The sequence below is a fragment of the Phalacrocorax aristotelis genome, chromosome 2, assembly GCF_949628215.1.
Source record: "Phalacrocorax aristotelis chromosome 2, bGulAri2.1, whole genome shotgun sequence".
Lineage (NCBI taxonomy): Eukaryota > Metazoa > Chordata > Aves > Suliformes > Phalacrocoracidae > Phalacrocorax > Phalacrocorax aristotelis.
In genome coordinates this window covers 139,457,871-139,478,652 of record NC_134277.1, presented here as the reverse complement: position 1 = coordinate 139,478,652, position 20,782 = coordinate 139,457,871, and the positions used below count along the sequence as shown (strand labels likewise).

Below are 20,782 nucleotides of genomic sequence, written 5' to 3'. Positions count from 1 at the left end.
ATTATTCCAATGGTAACTGTTCTCACTGTGAAAAATTTCCCTCTGGTGTCCAGTCGGAATCTCCCCAAGAGCAACTTGTGTCCCTTCCCCCTTGTCCTCTCCATGGGACTCCTTGTAAAAAGGGAGTCTCTGCCTTCTTTGTAGCTGCCCCTTAAGTACTGGTACTTGTTCTTGTTTGCACTCTCAGCAAGCACTAGCTCTGTTTTTGCTGGTGCATTTTGTAGAGTCTGCCATTCATGTAATACCCAGAAATGAAATGGAAATAGATATGTTCCTGTAACTGGAATTTAATTCATCTGCCCTGTCAGGACTTCTGTGGCTATTTACTGTGAAAAGCATGGGGCCATGAATGCAGCCATCTCCTTCCTTTACACTGTATCCAGAAGAAGAAAATGGTATTCTTCAGAGGTAACTGCTTAAGACAGCAAATGATGGAGAACCTACATCCTTCTACTATGTGTTGTTAAAATTTTATACATCTAATCTGCACATGTGTTAATTCTGGCCATTGACCTCAACTATCTGCGTAAGGACATTTCATCTGTTGGGTATGTCTTTTACTTCCAGGCTGTTCTGTATCGTGATCGGGTATCTTTACATCTTTTTTGATAACCAAACAAGTAAAAATAAGAGAAATTTTTAAAATCTTGCAATTTTTAAATAGCTTTTTTTCAGTAAGCTTGCCTTTTTTTGTCTTTTTTTTCCCAAGATGCATTATTGCACTAGCTTCTCTCACTAATGTTGTGCACCATTTCACATTCCTTTGACTGCATAACCCTGTTAACATATCAAAGGGCTGCATAAAATGTCCCATTAACCATAAAATCACTGCCAGAATAGTTTATCTTCCATAATCACAAGGCATTTTGAACATCACGATATCCAGCATAAAGTGTGCCTGTGCTATGGGCATTTCACACGCTGTTTTCCCTTAAATATATGACCCTATATTTGGAGGCATTAAAATAGATTTTCAATCTCTCAGTACCCAGATTTTGTCCAGCTTGGTTTATATCACCGTTAGCTACACTATCGTGATCTCACTTTCCATGAACTTTTGTCAGCTGTGACTTTGGATTTTCTTCCGAGCCGCGGAAAGAACAAATCGCTGCGGGACACGCCGATGACCACGCGACGCTCCTTCCCCGCCAAGGGCTGCATGTCGGGCAACTCCATCTCTCCGCCCCGCTCGCTGTCCAACCACTTCACCCCGCCGCTTCCACCGCAGCGCTGCTCCCCGCCGCGCTCCGTCCCGGTGCCGGCCGAGAGGGGCTTCGCGGCAGCGCGGCCCCGCGTTCGCCCCGCTACACCCGAGCGCGCCGGGGCGGGGAGGAGCTGCGCGTCCCCGGGCGGCGGCGCGGCGCGGCACCGCCGGGGCTGAGGGACACCCGCCCCGCCCCGCCCGAGCACCGTAACCCCGGCACGGGTGCAGGCGCGCGCTGCCCCCGTGCACTCGGACGCCCGCGGGAGCGGGGAAGCACTCGGGGCGTTCACGCCGCGCCGGGCTATCCTCCGTGAGGAGGCTTGGCTCTGGTGTGGCTGCTTCGGCGCCTTCGTGTGAGGAAGGGCCGAGCGCGCCTCCCGGCCCGGCGGGCGGCCGCCCTCCGACAGCCGCTCTCGGCGGCAGCGTGCCGCCCGCCCGCCCGGCCACCGCGGCCGTGCGGCGGGGTCGGCCCCTGGGCCCGTCGCCTTTAAGAGGCGGACGGGGCGGGGCTATGTAGATTTCGGCTGAACATTCTGGAGTGGAGGGGAGCGGCGGAGGGCGAGCCAGGGCAGGGCGCCGCGCCGAGCCGAGCCGAGCCGCGCCGAGCCGAGCCGCTGGGCGGCCAGGCCGGCCTTCCCCGGGAGGAGTCGGAGGCGGAGGGGGTGGAGGCAGGGGAGGAGGAGGAGGAGGAGAAGGAGGGAGGGAGAGAGAGAGAGACAGAGAGAGAAAGGGAGGAGGGAGGACACGGGGAGGCAGTTGCTGCTGCTGGGCAGAGAAGTCGTGCAGGAGCTGCGGCTGCACTCGGACGCCACATTCCCTCCTTACGGGACTGGTGGTGAGGATGAGCGAGAGCTGACCCTGCCGCCGCTGCCGCCTGCGCTGTGAAGTGTCTGCTCCTCCTCCTCCTCCTCCTCCTCCTCCTCCTCCTCCTCCTCCTCCTCCTCCTCCTCCCGTGCTGTGGGTGAACCTGCGCTACGGGCTCTTCACCGACACGGGGGGGGGTTGGTTTGTTTGTGTATTTGTTTAAGGCAAAGGGAAAGAGAGAGCTCTTCCGTCCACTGGAGCACAGTTCACTATGATCGTACTCGCATTCAGCACTGGAAGCCGGTTGGATTTCGTGTCTCAGTCCAGGGTGTTTTTCTTGCAAACCTTCCTTTGGATTTTATGTGCTACAGTGTGCAAAGCGGAGCAGTATTTCAATGTGGAGGTAAGCTCAGCCGTATGCGTATGCGAGCGTGTGTGCTTCCCCCTCTCCCTTCCCCCTTCCCTTTTTTTTTTTTTAATATCCCCTAAATAAAATAAAATCGAATAGCCAGCCAGCCATGTCTTCCAGCAGCCAGGGCACATGCCTGTGCCGGCGTTCCTTCCAGCAGCCGGTAGCTAGCTCCCCTCCCCGAGATCCCCCGCCTGACGGATGCGTTGCGGCCGGAGACCCCGTTCGGCGCGGCGGCGGCGGCGGCGCGGAGCGCGGTGCTGGGCGCAGCCCCCGGCGCCCCGCTGCCCTCGCCGCGCAGCGCGGGCAGCCCTCGGCCCGGGCACGCGGCAAACCTGGGCGTAGTGTGTGCGCGCCGCGCAGGGAGCGCGCTGGGGATGTCTTGGGCTTAACATACCGCTGTACTGCTGGGTTTCCCCAGCCTTGTTTGGGTGTGCTTTTCTTTTTTCCTTTTTTTTTTTTTTCTTGAAAGAAGAATGAATGAAAGCCTTATGGGGACAGGAGGAAGGAGACTTGAGGTTTTGGCACGCTTCTGTGTGGTAGGGTATTTGACAAAATAGGATCTTTTCCCCATTTAAACAACAAAAACAGTTGCCACTAGAAATAGTGAAGCAAACGGCATAAAGGTGCAACTACAGCACAAAAGTTAGAGGGTGTGGAGGACCAGGAAACAGGCTTTTTCCAAGTGATGAAGAAGATTAAAATGTGGGGATACCTAAATGGGGCAAACCCGTAGAGTTTACAGTGACAGTGAGAATTCAGTGGACATCCATTTCCAGCCACTCTTCCATACGCTCCCAGTTTTCCCGTTTCGGGTTTTTACATAGTGCTTTTGATTAACTGATGTTCCTTTACTGACATTATCATCTCTGCATATATTGTTTTCTCCTATTTGCCCCTTCTGTCACTCATTCGTTCGGCTGTGAGCCCTTTTTCTTAATCTGTTTCATTGTGATGTATTTCCCTCTTCCTTTCCCTGTCCACTCAGCTTCTTCATCTTTCTCGTTATGTGTCTCTTTCATTTACGTGTCCTCTTTCAGCTTCTAACACATAATACTGGTTTTCTGTTAGATCCCTCTGTTCCTTCGCTCTCCTCTGTCCTGCCCACTCAAAACTTTCTGCTGCACCCATACACCACCCTCACTCATTCTCGTTTCTAGTCTCTTTCGTCTCCTGTGTTCCCACAATTATTTCTCTCAGAGAAATGAAGTCTGTGTCTTTTCCTCTGTCTCGCAGATAGGCACACTTGCTTGTTTTATATGCGCTCTTGTTCTCACTCAGTGACACTCATTCTTGCTACCGTCTCTGGCAAGAATGCTCCCACAGATTCTCCTCCGTCCCTAGACTGTCTCCCTCTTTGTCTAAAGTTCTTACCTGTACTACTTCTCCCTCTGCCTCACACAAGATCGCCTCAAACATATTTAAAAAATGACTTTTTTTTTCCGTATGTCTGCTTTCATTCTAATCTTGCCCTCTCTACGTGCAGTTTCCCTTGCCACATGCAGTCCTCCTCTCATCTTAACAGCACACATCTCTAGCTTCCCTCTCTGACTTGCATCTCTCCAGAAAGTATTGTCTTTTTACGCCATCATTAAGATCTCTCCTGATTATAAACCCTAGTCTTTTTTTCTCTGTCATCTATGCCCTAGTCGCTCTCGTTCGTTCCGTATCACAAACGTGCATCTGCTTCCGTTTGATTGTAAGCGCCTTGGGGCAGGACTCAGGTCGTCTTCTATGTTTATGCGGTGTGTACCATGCTTGAGTCTGGAGTACAGTTGTGAGACTTTTGCTATATAAATTTTAAAGTTGCAAATTTCAGAGTGCACATTCAAGTTTTATCCTTTTGCACATGTCCTCAGCTGCCGCCTTTACTGATGAGCCGGGGAAGGCAGCGTGGAAAAGAGGAAGTTGCTCTCTGTCTCCTCTCCAGGCTTCACAGCCTGGCCCCCTGCAGGGTATAGGGAAGAAATTCCAGCGACAGAACTTTCTCCTCCCACAGCAGTCTGCTTTGTTGGCATCTGGCTCTGCTGGAGAGACGGGCGGCAGATGGAGCTAGTGTGGGAGGAGAAAAAGATTGGTTTAGTCAAGTGGAATATGAACAGGAGGCCAACTCCAGTCAGAAGGAGGTTTTATGAGGAAAGAAGGGAAACACTTTCATTTTTGCCACCTCTTCCATATGGAAAACAGCACATTTTGAGGGCACAGGCAATACTGGGAGCAAAAACCACCGTTGGGTGGAATGAAGTAGAGTGTGTGTGTGTGTGTGTGTGTGTGAGAGAGATGAGGGCACGTATTTCTCCCTTTTGAAATATGCCATCTCCTGTTCTTCCTCCCAGCCCTCTGAAACAAAGCGTGTTGTCATATGCCAGCACTCCTGGTCTCTTCGTATTTAAGTCTTTGAGCCACAGATCGCTGGGAGCCAGAAGAGTGTTCCAGGGAATTATTTTAGTATTTGAGAGTTGTCCTAAGATGGGATTTTTCCCTAGGCCGCTGCCTTTGACCACTGTCAGTGACGTGGTCCTGAGCTAAATGGACTTGAGATTTGCCCCAGAACTGCCATTGCCATGTTCACATTGTTTGGGTAGCACTGAAAATGCAACTTTTACTGATCCCAACAGAAGGAATGCTAAAAGCACGGGAAATTTGAGGCAAAGGACTTGGCAAGAGCATGTATGTATTGTGCTGTACAATCTGTGTCAGCACAAATACATAAAACAGTTGTACTTGATAGTAAATTGTGAAAATATGACACACTTTTTTAATGACAATAAGAATAAATATGCAAAGTAGGGCTCAGGAAAGAAGAGGTGTATGTTTAGTTGAATGAAATGTCACTGAACAAATGCTTAGGATGGTTGGAAAGCAGATTTTTTTCATTTTTTCTTGTCTCCAAATGAAGTACAGATAATACCTGTTGAACATTATAAAATGCAGAGATCATTTATTTTCCGTCTCATTTAATCCACATTCCCAGTTGATGAGCAAAATCAGTATAGCACTGTTTTATTTTTTTGTTTGCTTGTTTCAACGCAGTTTTGTTACGCTGTGAGCCAGTGCAGTTCTTAGGAGATATTACTGTAGCTCAAAGATATTAAATAAAAATGTTATATTTTAAAGAAAAACACAAAGCTGAAGTTTACAAGCTTGCATGAACGTTACCGTTATTCTTTATAGTTTTGTTGCCCCTCTGTAAAATTTCTTTTAACCGAACATCTACATGGATGAAGTCCTCAAGCTTCCGATGATAGCGGAGCTGTCAGTCCTGAAATGTATTAATGTATGTAGTATTTCATGTAATAGACAGAGCTGAGTAGAGTTCAGATTGTGGAGTATGGGACTGTGGAGGGGCACACTTGCACTCTGAGTCAGTGAAAGCTTTGTGGTAAAGCTGCGTGAGAGATGATTGTGAACTGATGGTTTAAGTAATGCTGAAGTTTAAGATTTGTCGTACTGTTATGTGTAGAAAGACTTTCAACGTTCACTGATTACCAATGGCATTTTTGTGAGACATTGTTTCTGACACCCTGAGAAAAACTAAGGACTACACTGCTAGCTCCCTCTTCTCAGTGCTGAACTATTGGTCCAAAGCTAACATCAATGAGTATGCTCACTAATGGAAGAATACGTCCATCAGTGTAGAGTTTTTGGAATAATAGTTACTAAAAGAACATTTGAAACGTAAAATTGAAGCAAGCACACACAAGATAATTTGTTACTAAAAAATGAGAGAGCAACCAACTCACCCTTCCCTCCTGCCCTTTGGTTCCTCACTATAGTAATAATACCTTGTGTTGCTCAAAAATAACTCCTTTGTGTGTTACGGGGAGTGTCTATAGATGGTCTTTCACAAGTATCACCCATTTAGAATATATACGTATTTATGTGATTTACTAAAACCAATAGTATTGTACTGTTTGAGCTGGTATTATCATGTGAGTTTGTCTTCTAATGTTATCTGTTAGTTTATGTATATATTTAAATAAGTATGTGTATATTTAATTTACTATTAAATATTCAATATAAAAAAATCAAAAAGCAAGGTCACCATTATGTTAAGGGAAAAGTAGTTACTGAAACAAGAATACCTTGGTCAGAAGACAGGATCAGCATGAATCTAGAATAAGATTAATCTCCGGATCCTAATACTGCCTACTCTTACTCAGCTGGGTATCTCTGTAAAGCCTGTTGAGAAAAGAAGTGTTTTTAGAATCACACCTAGTTTCATTGACTGTGTCTGTGATAAGGGAAGCACTAGAGACAAAGCATGCTTCATCATCTCTCTCCTCAAGCTGGCACTTATGCTCTATTTTGCTTCTTCTAATGCTAAATATATAGACTTGAATCCCTAGGGGACATCTCAAAATTACTCTTATTTTAGTGTGAGCAGTTCTCTAAAACAATACAGTCTTTTCTCCCATTTTCAGAGGTGGGACAGTTAAATTGCATATTGTGGAACAAAATACAGTGGAATCCAAACTTCAGAAAAATATCATCAGTTTCCTCCCTGGTAATACGTGGCTGAGAACCCCATTGTTTTCATTGTTAATAAACTTTACAGTTAGCCTCCAGCTCCTGCTGAATGGTAATGCATGATCTTTTCTTCTATAGGTGTTGAGTCTTTTAAGTTTAAAAACAGACCAGTTTAATTCTTCAGGCGGTATTTGAAAAAGCGTAAACATTTGGGAGGGGAAAAATTCCTCCAATATCACCCTTACAGGCTTTGCAACTAGTGGGCTTGGTTTTCTGGTTCGCAAGCACAACACAGTATTTTTATAATTAAAATGCAAGCTCAAAACTATGGAGAAGCAGCTAGGGTGGTTTTGGAATAATTAGTGCCACATGTCCTAAAAGGACTTTACAGGGTCTTCTGTGTTGTTTTAAGTTGCAGTCAGTATGCATGATTCTCAGTTATTTAAATCATGAATATCACTCTTCCATAAAGTATCCACTGAATGGATTTTTGTTAGAAGTTCAGATTGAAATTATTAGTAGGATGGAGGGCAGTTACTGAATCAGGTGATGGAGGTAGTTAGTGGGTGAAGTATTAGCTAGTAAAAATATAGATATAATGTGGTGTATTTCTTATTTGATTATTGACGAAATGCAGATACATAGAAAACCTCCTGTAAGGGCTTCTGGTGAGCAGATATATCTAGATAAGGAAGATAATTGGAAAATTATGTGTCTGATGATAGGCAACAACAGTTTTCTGTCATAGAAGGCAAATACTTACTATATAGTGAACTGGCTCTCATTTAATAGGAAGAAATATATGCGGAGACTACTAGTTGGCAGAGTGCATTCTCTGCTGTAATTTAAACAATGATTCCTGTTTATAAAAAATGCAGTAGATCAACTTTCCATTGCGAAGTATGAGATTATTTTGTGTTACTAAGGTTGCAGGAACATTTTTGGGCTCTGTTGCCTGTATTTTTTGTAAAGACAGTTTGAAAAGATGATATCAATTCACAATTGACATAGTGTGTTAGACCTTAGTTGCAGGATGGGTTTGTTTATAATTCTAGTTCATCTAGAATTGTTTTTCTACTGCAAATTTTTGACTGTTTAGTGTTTAAGCATCACAGCTGTTAGTAGTTTTCAGTTCTACTAAAGAAAAGAAGTAAAATGGTTAAACAAAGATATTTATGTAATCACCTTATGTGGTGCAAGATGTTTTCTGACATGAGATCTTACTAAAATAAATACACAATTTATTAGCCCACTGAAACCCCCTGAACAAGCCCAAGATCTCACCTCTTCTGTTATTCAGAAGGCGTAATGTAAAACTCCTGCATAAGCACTCATTGTTTCTTCAGAGTGGATATACTGCGTTCTTGAACTGGTTTAAGATTTATGCTGCTCTTTGTCAGTTTTATTTGAATCCATCTAAAAGGTCAGTGCTTGCTCTAGGCACCTCAGCTCTGCTTATGCACTCGGCAAGACTGAGTTGTAAGAGTTTATAAAGATAGAATGTGGTATTATATAGATTTTTAAACATTTCAAACTGCATCTGTTTTCAGTATTTTAAAGTCTGTCTCATCCTTCTACTTTACTGAATGATCATTTTGTGGAGTTAAACACTGGAGGACTCTGTTGATGCTTTTTGAAGATCCTTAAAGTAACAGTACAACTTTTTTTAAATTAACATATTTAAATTGCTTAATTCTTCTCACCTCTCTGTTTTGGATTCCAGTTTATTGTCTAATCTGTTCGCTATCCTCAAACTACACTATTGACCATAATCTGAAGGAGCAGGTTGAGACTGTTTAATTTGTTATCTGTGATATGTCAAATGACAGATTTGGTTTCATTTTGTATGAGGAAGACCAGGATTAGTGCTGCAAACATGATTTTAGTTGGCACTGAAATGGATTTGAAAAATAATTATGATTAGAGCTTTATCCTTTAAAGAGAGGTCATGCTATTTGGAACCTTTATTTATTGGTTGCCTGGCAACTGTTCATTCATGTTCCTGCTTATCATCATTCATTATAAGCATCTCTGCTGTACAGTAAGAGCAATTAAGTGGCAACAGCTTCTTTCTATGATAAATTAAAATTGACATAAATTACAAAAACAGAAAAAAAGAAATTCTGTGGTTTTACTTATTAACCGAAACTGTTAGTACAATGTTTCTGCACTTATTAACCCCTGGTTTATACTAGATGAGGAGTTATCTGCACTTCAGCTGTGATCATGATGTTCCTAGCATACCTTCTGAGGTATGACGGTGTATAATTGACTTAGGGGCTTGTTCAGGTGTTTTTGCCATGCTTAAAATCTCCTGTTAATTTGAAGATCTAGGTTTCAGAATATAAGGAAACTTATCTCCTGTTGATATCAGTGCTTAGCATTATGCAATCCAATCTGATGTGCTGAGGCTTGAGCCCAGCATTGGGAAAGGGTTTAAAATTCTGGGATTAAAACTGCTGCGACGGGATGTGCAGCTGAAGCAATGAGCCACAACAGCTCTGTAGCACATTAAAGTCACTTGAGGCTTTCTCTCTGTAGAACAATAGCAGTTTTTATTATGCTGTGACAAAGCATTCATAAAGCATATTTTTGACAGTTGTTTTGTGACTGTAGATGTGAAATATTTTGCCTTTTGTATTCATTTTTTATGGATCATATAATGATTGACCCTTGTGTGAAATAGTAGTGTGGAATGGGATGGTTGTGCTATGGGGATATAGCATACACATATATACATAGGGTATATATAGAAGATGTCTCTGTACGTTGGGAGGCATATTGGAATAAATTCATTATGGCTGCATCTTAAAAGAACATCTGTCACTGTAGGGCCAGGGTGGAAGTAGATTTGTCTCTCTGCTGCTACCTCTTGGTAGCGGTGGCTTTGCCTCTATACCAGACGGCTCGGAGCTCAGGGAAAGAATGTCCCTCTAGGACTGATGTCCTCTGCTTTGAGTGTCTGATTTTATTAACTCACCAGTACTCTTCATACCAGGCTCTGGTTATGGGGGCAAAGTAGCTGCTGTAAGACAAATCTATACCAATTTTCGTCAGCTTTTCTGACTTACATGACATGTCTGTGGTATGTGAAGATGCTGTTATGTGTTTTTACCTTTTATGAAACAATTGAACTGGTTTCACAGTTGTATAGATAATTTGAAAAGAAATGCTAACCTCAGAAAATCTGTTCTTTAATATTTTTTCCTCATGATCTTGTAGAGAAACAATTGTTTTGTTTCATTGGTCCCGTTCATTTTTGCTGACATGTAATCACATCTGCACTTACAAGTGTGAAATACAGATTGGTGAAGGAGACTTACTTTTTGAGAAGATCACCAGCTGAAAGGCAGAAAGAAAATTATCGATTTCTTTAAAAAGTAGGTACAAAACCAGAAAAAACAAGTGTCCCTTTCAAATGGGAAGGAACATGCTTCCTTTAAATGTATCAATGGATATTTACAGAGTGTACCAAAGAGGAAACTGCTTCCTTTTTGTACTGCATCCGGATCTGAAGGGGATAATCCTGTTGTATTTTTCTTTCTTCCCTCAGACGTTGGTTGTGTGATACTCTTCCAGGAAATGGCTTTGACCCACTGAGAAATTGACAAATTATGTTTGTCTACATGTTATGGTTTACATGCTGTACAGAATAGTAATAATGCATTTAATTGCAAGTACAATAAATGATCTGTCTACCTCACAATCAAATCTATTATTATTGCCAGAAGTAACAGTATTATATTGCTAACTGTACAGCATGATTTTGGTCTTGGCAAGTAAGGCTTTTTTTTTTTCCCCTCATTACTTCTGTGTATTTAAAAAAACTCCAAACAAACAACTCAGGAATGACTGTGTTCCATTTTTTTATTTTCTGTATTGATTATGAAGTGCTGGATTCTGATACTTCTGTCCTTCCTTACATGTATATGGAATGTCAGCTTTGGAAAAGTCTTTATTATCTCTTTCTCTGTTGCATGTATTTTTAAATGTGCAGAAAAAAGGAGGCAATGCAAGTAAGTGACTGAGGCATTGTGCTGTGGTGCTGGAGATCTGGGTTGTGGGTCCAGTTATACCATGAGTCTTCATATTGATCACATAGTTTATCCATCTTTGTAACCTAGCTTCCACAAATGTGAACTGGACTAACTGAAAAGTATTTGCTGCCTTTTCCAACACATGTCAAGAACAATAGAAGTGATGTAAAAGAGCCAGGAATATAACTTCATGAATATATATATTAATCTGTCTTGGGACAGTTTCACTTTTTGTCATAAAAAGTAGTAGAGGGATATCATAAAATATAAATACAGCATTTCAGTTTGGTCATCTGTGTAATAATTCAAGCAGTGAATATGTTCAAGAGCCAAGTACCAGAGCAGAAAAGGTGAAAAACACGTCTACAACACTTCAAATGCTGGTGGTTTGGGTTTTTTTTGTTTTTTTAAAGTGTAAATATCAAAACTTGGTAGAGAACATTGTCACTAGGATTACACACAGGTTGTCATTAGAAGACTGAAGATACAGAATGAAAGTTTCATTTCAGAATGAAAGGTGGAATAAGATCATTTTTGTTACTCAAATATGAAAACATAGTCTCCTTCAAAATGTATTTAAGTGTAAAAGACTTAACAAATAAAATGGATTATATATCAGATTGTAAATGTTACACAATGCAACATTTAAAACTGTTATATTTTTGAATGAATGTACTATTAAATAAGTAAATTGTTCCACAAACATTCATGTTGTTTTGTCATCACAGTACCTAAGTTTCTCCTTTTTTGTTTGAATAGTTGTGGATTTTTATGAAATGCAATAAAAGTTTGGTCTTTCACTGCTCCAGGTATTAATGTTTTTTATTAGACACCACTAATAAGCAGACATGCTGCTCACGTACCCCTCGATGTTGAAAACTTCATGGTGGGAGGATGAGTCATAGGGGAAGTAAGATATTTGCTATGCTGACACGTTAAGTATGATAGAAGTAGAAACTGAATCTTGTTCTTCAGGGTTCACCTTATGACCTTCCTTTCTTCCTTCCACTTCTCTCCTTACTTTTCTTTACTTGCTTCTTTCTTATATCTTGTTTTCATCTTTTTTTTTTTCTTTTTTTTCTTTCCCCACAGCTTGTCTTCCTACAGACAATTGCCTGCAGCCAGGGAAAATCATCAGTCAGTATTGAACCATAGAATCAGAGATATTAGAGATGTGAAAGACTTATCAAGAGCCTATTTCTCTGCTGTGCAGGATTGCTAACTGTTGTATATTTCCTGGAGTTTTGTCGAGTCAAATTTTAAAATCCACAGTGGTGGGACTTCCAAAACTGGAATTGGAAAAAAGCTGGTAAAAGTACAGTAGGGAGAACAACAGTGGAAGAATTCTTTTAAGTAGACTTTCCTTTGGCTACTGGCAACACTTTGAAGTTTGCCTAACCTGAGCCATTTCTGATAGAAAGTGATGTCTGTTCTATAATCCAAGATGACGGCAGCTCTTTATAACCATAAATGGCATGCATGGTTTGGTAATTTGGTGTGTGACTTTACAGAATGAAAAATGCAGGAGGGGCAGAGAGAAATGAAGGATTGATTTAATTTTAATTCAATGTGAAATTCTTAGTGCAGTTGAAGTGGACTAACACTGCCTGATTTTAAAAGATATGTAGATGTGTATGGATTGCTGACACCGTCTCAGGAGGTTTTGACTAGTTTAAGATGATTTTCTCGAAGTACTATGCTTTGTTGTATTTAAGTATTACTACCTAGTGAATAAAATTAGATATTAGTAGGAGTGTTACGGATATCTAGATATTACTCTCTGTTAAAAAGTCTTATTTTGGAATTTCACATATTTCATTAGTGTAGTCACAAACGCAGACTTAAAGATGTTCATGACACCAGCACATATGAGCTATCATAATGTCCGTGCTTTGCAAATTGTGTAAACACTTGTGAAGCAAAAATCTCAAGATATTCTCTGTGGGAAGGTTGAGTTTGCTGGAATATGTCCTGGTGATGAGATTTGTGCAGGGAAGATTTGCATGAAGTATGTTTTTCAGCAAGTGTGCAAGTTACAGTGTTAGACTGGGAAAGGAATTTGGTTTGAGAGGAGAGTATTTAAATTTAGGTGTTCAAATGTGCTGTATGTGTTTCCTATATATTAATAAGTCTGCTCTCTGAAGTCAATGAAGCAGAGAGACTAATTCAGCTGACGAACCAGTTAATGCCTGTATCAGAGTGACTTGAATCTTTTTTTTCTGGACTCTACTATTGGTACTGACTAGCAGGGTGATTGAGTTGCTTTCACATAGGTGTCCAGCCCTTGGCTGGCATATGCACAAGGCTGGCAGAAATAACATGGGACGTATGAAAGCTTCATCTTTTTAGGCTATCAACAGAAAGCGAGGCTGTGTTCGAAGTCATCTCAGATGACACTAGACACTTCTGTTTAGGTAACTGAATCCTATTCCCAATTTTGAGTGATGGTGAAGGGTGTCAAGACACCTATACCTACAGGGCTCCCTCCAGGTAGATGCTGGCATTCAGATGCAGTTTGGGGTTGAACCCCTTCCCTCTGCAACACTTGTCTAGGTACCTGGTGCTGTTTAGGCCCTGTGGTCTGTCTTGCTTGGCCTCTAGATAATGTTCCAGAAAAGCATAGACCTCTTACAGGTCCAATGATATATCTGCCATCCTGTGGATAATGTAGATCATCTTGGATCACACCAGACATCTATTATTTTGAAAACACGAAGAGCAGAGCTCCGTTTCTGTGGTAGTACAATTTTTACCCTGTCAGTCTGGTGCCCTGCACATTATTAAGTACATTTGTCCCTTAGCACAAGAGGCTAACACTTTCTTACATATAAAGATCTCATGTATTTTAAATATTTAGTTAGGGATATAAAGAATACAACATTTTGCCACTGGCAACAAGGCAGTTTTGCCTTCAACCTTAATGAGACCAGGCCTGGGCCTGTTTAAATCTGTGTAAAACATATTACTTAACTTATAGAGAATACTTCTCGCATGTTTTATAAACTTAGTGCTCCTGACTGTTATTTGATGCTTTACTGTAAATTATTTTAAAGGCTGTCTTTCCTTCGTAAGCGTACAAACCTCTAAACAGCTACTTGTTGCCCTAGAGGGCACAGAACAGAATGTTAAGCCTTTTTTTTAAGAAGTAAATAATTAGAAAACACATTTTAGAACAATCAGCTTGCTAAACGTCTATTTTCTGATAGGCAATCCCCAAGAAGATAAAAATGAAAATGATGTTTTAATAATTTCTTTGAGTAAGAGCCCTAGGCCCTCAAGAATAATATCTTTTCAAGTACTTTTGTTATGTAAAGTAAAATGTGGATTCATTAAACAGAAATTTACATTTCTGTGTTAATACCAGAATTTAGATCTCATCATATGCTGGGTCATAATTTAATGTATTTGTTTACACTACTTGCTGTAGGTCTTCAGAACTGTGAAATTAACTGGGTCAGAATAAGAGAGTTATTGGTCTGCTTATGTTTATATGTTTGCTTATTTACTTATTTATAAGTCCAAAATTTGCAATACCTGAGTATGCTACCTGATGTACTATTTGAATGAGTTTTCTGCTATCATGTAATTACAGAGAGATTAGATCTGCTGTTGATTCTTAGGTCTGCATTTGGGAAGGAAGAGTGATATATCTGCAGCCTCTTATTCCAGAAGAACTTCCTTTGTAATATTTAGCTCTACTCCATTGTTTTGCACTGACAGGCTCATTTAGAGAAAAAACAGTATTTTAGTTCCTTTGTGAATAATCCCATCATTCTTCCTGGCTGCCAAGAGAATTCACTTTTTGTCCCAGCAGTCAGATAAAGATAGAGTCATTGTTCTTCATAGATTAATTGCTTAGATGCCTTTTCCATTGAGATATTAGAGAATTTTTCTCTATATACGAGATCTTTCTAGGGAGGTGATGTCAAATTAATTTGGACCAAAAGAATTGGATTCTATAGAAACATGTTCTTTCTTTAGTTTTGCTCAAAGTAAAGATTCTGTTTCATTAGAAGTTTTTTTTTTAAATGTCTTTATGAATATTCCATTCTTTCTCTAAAGTTTTAGCAGCAGAGGAAATGATTCTTAAGGTGAAACTAAGCTTTATGTTAGAACAATACATTCTGTGATGTTTTGTAAAAGTTACGAGTGACTGTGGACAGGAGAGCCTGAAGCTGTTATGGCTTTTCTCATGTTTGAACTCTAATACAATGGAGAAATTCATCATGCCCATTGGCTTTAGTGTGGTAGGTAGAAAAGGACAGAGTGGGACTTTTAACTTTAAATGTCCTACAGTGCAAGGGCTTTGTAGGTGTTAACTTGTCTTTAGAAATAAAATAGCTACATGTGTAGCTGAAAATTGTTTAATGGTGTTTGGTAAAGTATCTAATAAAAAATATTTTTTTTCCTTTGGAGCAAAGAATTCAGAGAGTTGTTGAAGGAAGTCAACAGCCCTCAGATTCATATAGAAATGGAGAATAAAAATATGCTTTTGTTCCATGGTTTCTTTTTTTAGAGCTCGTACACTACCCATGTTTCAGTGATAAGAACCACCTGTTAAGAGACAGGAAGAAGGGAATCCACCCATATTTGATCTATTTTCTTTTACATAACTGTTTGTTGTTTACTTATTTACCTATTATCCTGATAAGATATCTGAGTCTAGTGGTCTTGATTGGAAAACTCTGATGAGATTCTAACTTTATGGAATTGGTCAGATTGTGCCACTAATTTTGTTGGATCTGAGATTTTACTCCAAACTGTTTGAAAAGCACTGAATTGCCAAACATTTTAACTGAGTAAGTTAAAAATATGTATATGTTAAATACCTAATATAAATACTGGTGTGGAAATCCATAGCCTTAACTTATACATAAAGGATAAAGCTAGTACAAAAAGAAGCGTAGATAAACTATCTATTTGTAAACTGAATTTTGTAGTTAGATGAGCGTTTAAAATCACTATAGAGGAGTGGTATTCTTGAACCACTTTCCAGAAGGATAGTAGGGGGTGGTGTAGGGGAGAAAAACTTAGCTTGTTTTGAGATGGGATCTAACTATTTAATGAAAAGGCTTACATAATATAATGACTCTCATCAGCAGTAATGGTCTGGATTCCTTCCTTGTCCTACACCCTCAGTCCAACAGTAATTTTCCTCATTCAGTGAGGCTGATGGCTCTACTGACAGCCATTGACTGTAATGTTTATTCTTTTGCATTAGTCTGTCTACCTTAAGAACTCTGTAGCTATTGCATTAGACCAAAAATGTGGACTATATTGCATCAATCGACTCCTCCGCTTCATTGCTTTTTGTCATGTCCACTATTCAGACACCATGTGTGAAATTCTTTTTCCAATAACATTTAACTCAGTGCTGTCAATCATGAATAAAGCCTGTGGAATCAACCAGACTGGTTTGAAAATCATAAAGAGGCTTATGGAATATTTTTGTTTGCCTTCTCCTTTTTGAGCTTTTGAGTTCATATTTTTCTCCGTGAAACGAGGATGAGAAATTCACAGTTAAAGAAGAAACTAAATATTTTCATTATATCCAGTAAGCTGTCTTCAGGAAACATAGCAAATACTTAAGATGAAACCTATCTAACACTAGCTGCAGTGCTCACTTCTTACCTTTTTCAAAATTGTATTTGCTGTGATTTTTGCTGCTGTTAAAACTTGCCACTTCACAACATCAAAGTACTTCTAACTGCTGACAAACACTGTTTTTCACTATATACCTACTAACATTATACAATATACATAACACCATTAAACTTTTTAACAGTAGGTAACTGGCTGACCTTGTGCACGACTATTTGCTTGACCATGGGAGAAGCCTGTGTTTGATTCTATGACTTAGCTACTGATTGTTTGCAGCAGCAGGGACCAGGTAGTTCTCCAGAAATTGAGGTTTTATTTTTACAGGTATTGTGATTTCTCTAAAAGGAGAAGAAAAGCACAGATTTTACTGCTTTTAAACTAGATTTATGATTTCATACTCTTAACATCTTATTTTGTAGCATCTGTGAGCAACTAATAGAGTTGTAGTGAGGTAGGGCGAGTGTCCTGGAGGTTCAAGATTAGACCTCCAAAAGCAGTATATTAAAATACCAATATCAGTAGTGACATATACTTTTAGTCATAAACCAACAATAACTTGTGGACTAAGAATGTTAATTTAGATAACAGTATTTAAATAATATAAATGAATTTTTAGATGAGTATTTAGATAATATAAATCCTCCCTCTCCCTTGTAATCAGATGCTTTTTCTCTTTATATTCATTTATTTTTTTATTTTGTTTTACTTTGATTGAGACACATGAAATTTAAGAAGACAGGACTGCTTAGTAGCTGACTGCTTAGATAATATTTTAATGAGAAAAATGCCAGTGATTGGTACATATTCAGTGGATATTGATTTGAGGGGGGGACAACACAACAATAGGCAGTTGACTGCCTAACAATATGAATTTCAGCTCCAGAATTCCTGTAGTGATTCACTTTATGCATGAGTCAGGAGCTGAAAATCAGGGGATGGCCTTTGGAAGACCTGGCAACAGGGATTCTGCTTGTTCAAGAATGCAAATAGGGAGTTCGTTATTTTAACCATATATGTCTATAATAGGGGTTATTTTAAATTAGCCACCACATTTCTTTCCTATGATTCAGAAAACATTGCTTGGGTAGAAGGGAGACAGCAAGTCATGAATTTCAAAGTAAGAGCTAAACAGAAACACTCTGCTATATGTCAGATAAATGCAGTGGATGGTGTGGATCGGTTTTGAAAGAACAGAGAGGGTAATCCCTTCGGGCGTTGCTCTTTGCTTGTATTAATAAGGTTAGGTTCAGCTTTTGAGATGCAGACCCGCAAAGGGTCTCTCTAAAAGTAGTGCAATGAATTTAACTCATTATGTCCAGCTCAGATATAAAGCCCTAATCACATTAATGTTGGATACAAAAAAGCATTTGAAATGCAGTTCCAGATGACCATAAAACCCTTGTCTTATGTAAAATGAAGCAGAGTCTGTGCATGAAGGTATTCCTTGAGTTCACTGTGAGTTTCAAGTTACGCTGCATGGTATTATGCTGAATGAACGCAGTATTGGAAGATTTTTGAAAGAGATCTGACTATGTTTGTATATAATATATTAAAATAATAAAACTGTTTTACAGGCTTTCTGTAGAGCTTTATATAAAAGTGCCAATGCAGTTTAAGTTGCTGCATTACAGACCTAACTGAAACTGGTGTAAGTCTTCAGTATCTTTAATTATGTTGAGAAATTTCCAGCAGAGATGGTAAACTAAAAAGGTTTACATAAACTGAAAGGTTGCCATGTTATGGAAAGTTCCACATTCCATATCATGTGGAACCTCTGTCTCTTTCACCTGTTGATTTGCTTGATGGAAGATACCAAGCTAATGACAAGTTAACTTGCAGAAGTTAAGTTTCAGGATAACACGTCATGTTTCAAGTAGTATGAAATTCAATATCAGAGTAACTCTGTCTATATTGGTAAGCTAAGCAACGCCAGAGAAGTCTTCAGGCACTGAACTGGTCTGTCTGTGGAGTTAAACTGTTGCAGGCATGGTTTCAGTATGGACCAGCTTGCATTCTTACTGACCAGGGACAACCTCGTGAAGGATTTGAATTCAGGCACTCTGTGTGTTTAACAGTATGGAGGTGAGCTGTTGTGCCAGTAATTTTTTTCATGCTGGAGAATGGTTGCAGGCACATTTAATTTAGACATGACCAGTCTTTTTTGTGAGTGTTTTTAAATGAACTGGTCCTGATTTGTCCCTCATGGTGATTCACTCTGTTCAGATGAGATGTGAAGGGGAAAGGTCCAGAACATCCATGTCCTTGTTACCATTTGTTGCAGTTTCCCTCACAAATTTTTTATGATAGACACTCTATTGGAAAATGGGTTGTTTTGTTGTTTCTTTGGTATTGCATATCGATATTTTCTTTGCACTTGCATCGTCCAGGCACCACAGACAAAGGTTAGCCTCAGACACTTCTGTGGTAGAAGGAGAATTAACCAGATTTAAAGATTTGAGGATCAGGGCTTTATTTAGTATCAGTCTGCAGTTGGGTCTTATTGGTGTATTGGGCCAGGGCTTAGTCAGGTTTTATGTATGATCTGGAAGATACGCCTTCAAAAGCCTGAAATAATTTTATTGCCATTCATTGCATACATTAGATGAGAGTCAACACTTTCTTTGCCTGCCCTGCTTTCTTACAATCATGTTTTTCTTGGTTGTAAGTTTGACTTACATTGACTGACTATTGAGGAGGCAGACATGCTTTTCCCCATCACTGTCTCTAGAATGGTTAGTGGTAGGGCAAGTTACCCAACACTGTGCCAAAGTTGATCAAACCCAAGCTGGAGAAAACAGCACCCAAGTCTCCAGGTGAGAGAACAGAGTCAGCTGAAGCAGAAACATTAATTGTTACCTGTGATCATGACCTCTTGTGAAATGCTTCCCTGCAGTTTATACGTTTGCAGTTCCATGTCACAAACTTCTATTAAGGTTGCAGATTGTGGATGGTGCAAATGTTATGGTGTTGCCTCACAGTCAAGTCTGTATCGCTGGGTGGTCTCATAGTGGATGAAATTTTGCGGGAAAACATGTCCCTTTGGTGAGAAGACCGAAGGCCGCTTTGCAGGATGTGGGTAGTTGTATGCTGGTGTTTATCTGGGATATCATTCAGGCAAAAGAAGCAACCAGTGCTTGGAGTCTCCTGTCCTGAAGGTGAGGTAAGTCAAGAGATCTTTCCAAGGCTCCTTCACTGTTTGGTGCTTCCTGGGACTGTCAAGGAAGAATGCCACTGAGAATTGATTTGAACTGTATTTTTGGGAACTGAGCTGGGATGACCAGCTTGTGTTATGTACTCGCAGCCCTCTGAGCTCCTGTAGTAGCAATGATCTAGCATTACTAGTCTTTAAGACCACAATCAGAGTAGTATTTAGATGGGGACAAATTAGCCTGCCTCTGCTTTTTTCTTTCGCATTTCTCTTTACAAAGCTCAGCCTGGAACATAGCAGAGGACTTTAGCCTTGATCTGGGAAAGCATGCTATTGAGAACTGTGTTTAGGGGACCTAGACCGTTCAGCGTCTTGAAAAGCAGAAAGCCCACATTGGCTTTTTGTCATTGATATATTAGCCTCTGATAGCCTGTGAAATACTGTCTTCAGTATAAACTGTGTAAACAAAATCAAGCTATTGATACCTATTGCACTTATTACTCCTACACAAGTCAAATGTTTTCTCTTGATCTGACACCCTCCATTCTCATTTTGTAAGCCAGTTCTTGATCCATGTGAGCAACTCGTCTAATGTCTGACCTTGTAGGTGAAACTGCTGTGTGATGCAGCATTAATGGATTTGAAATCAAGATAAATAAAATGTTCATTGTGTCACATTTTTAGTTTGTCATATCAGCTATATATACAGTAAGTTTGCCATGTGTATTTTTTTATGAGTTTGAGTTACTCTGGCTGGTCTATGCAGCATACAGTTTTAAAGGTTTGTAAATGAGGCCATAGCAAGCATTTCCAATTTCTGTCCTATAAGTGAAGTCAGAGTTACTGGATTGCAGTTCTTCAGATCCTCCCTTGTTCTTTATGTAAATATAGTTATTGCCATATAACATATGGTGTTTCTTCTCCCCTTTTTAACTTCACTTCTTTATTCTAAGTAGAAGAAAGGATATTGAAATTCCACCAAGACTAGTGACAACGAAATTCCTACAGCGAAATTGTGTCCTGACTGAAATTAATGGGATTTTTACTCTGACTTGTGTGTGGCTCTATGTTCACCTGGAGGACTTACAAAGCTTTCCGTTCAAGTGCGA

The 20,782-nt window shown here is 40.1% G+C and overlaps 1 protein-coding gene across 1 annotated transcript in view; it reads left to right on the top strand.

Annotated features, from left to right (window-relative positions):
- The first annotated feature begins 1,913 nt into the window (after positions 1-1,913).
- MMP16 (matrix metallopeptidase 16) overlaps positions 1,914-20,782 on the top strand; it is a 180,101-nt gene continuing 161,232 nt past the window's right edge. The window contains exon 1 of the mRNA XM_075085347.1: positions 1,914-2,411. Coding sequence (XP_074941448.1) covers positions 2,280-2,411 — 132 coding nt within the window. The 5' untranslated portion in view covers positions 1,914-2,279. The remainder of the gene's footprint in view (positions 2,412-20,782) is intronic.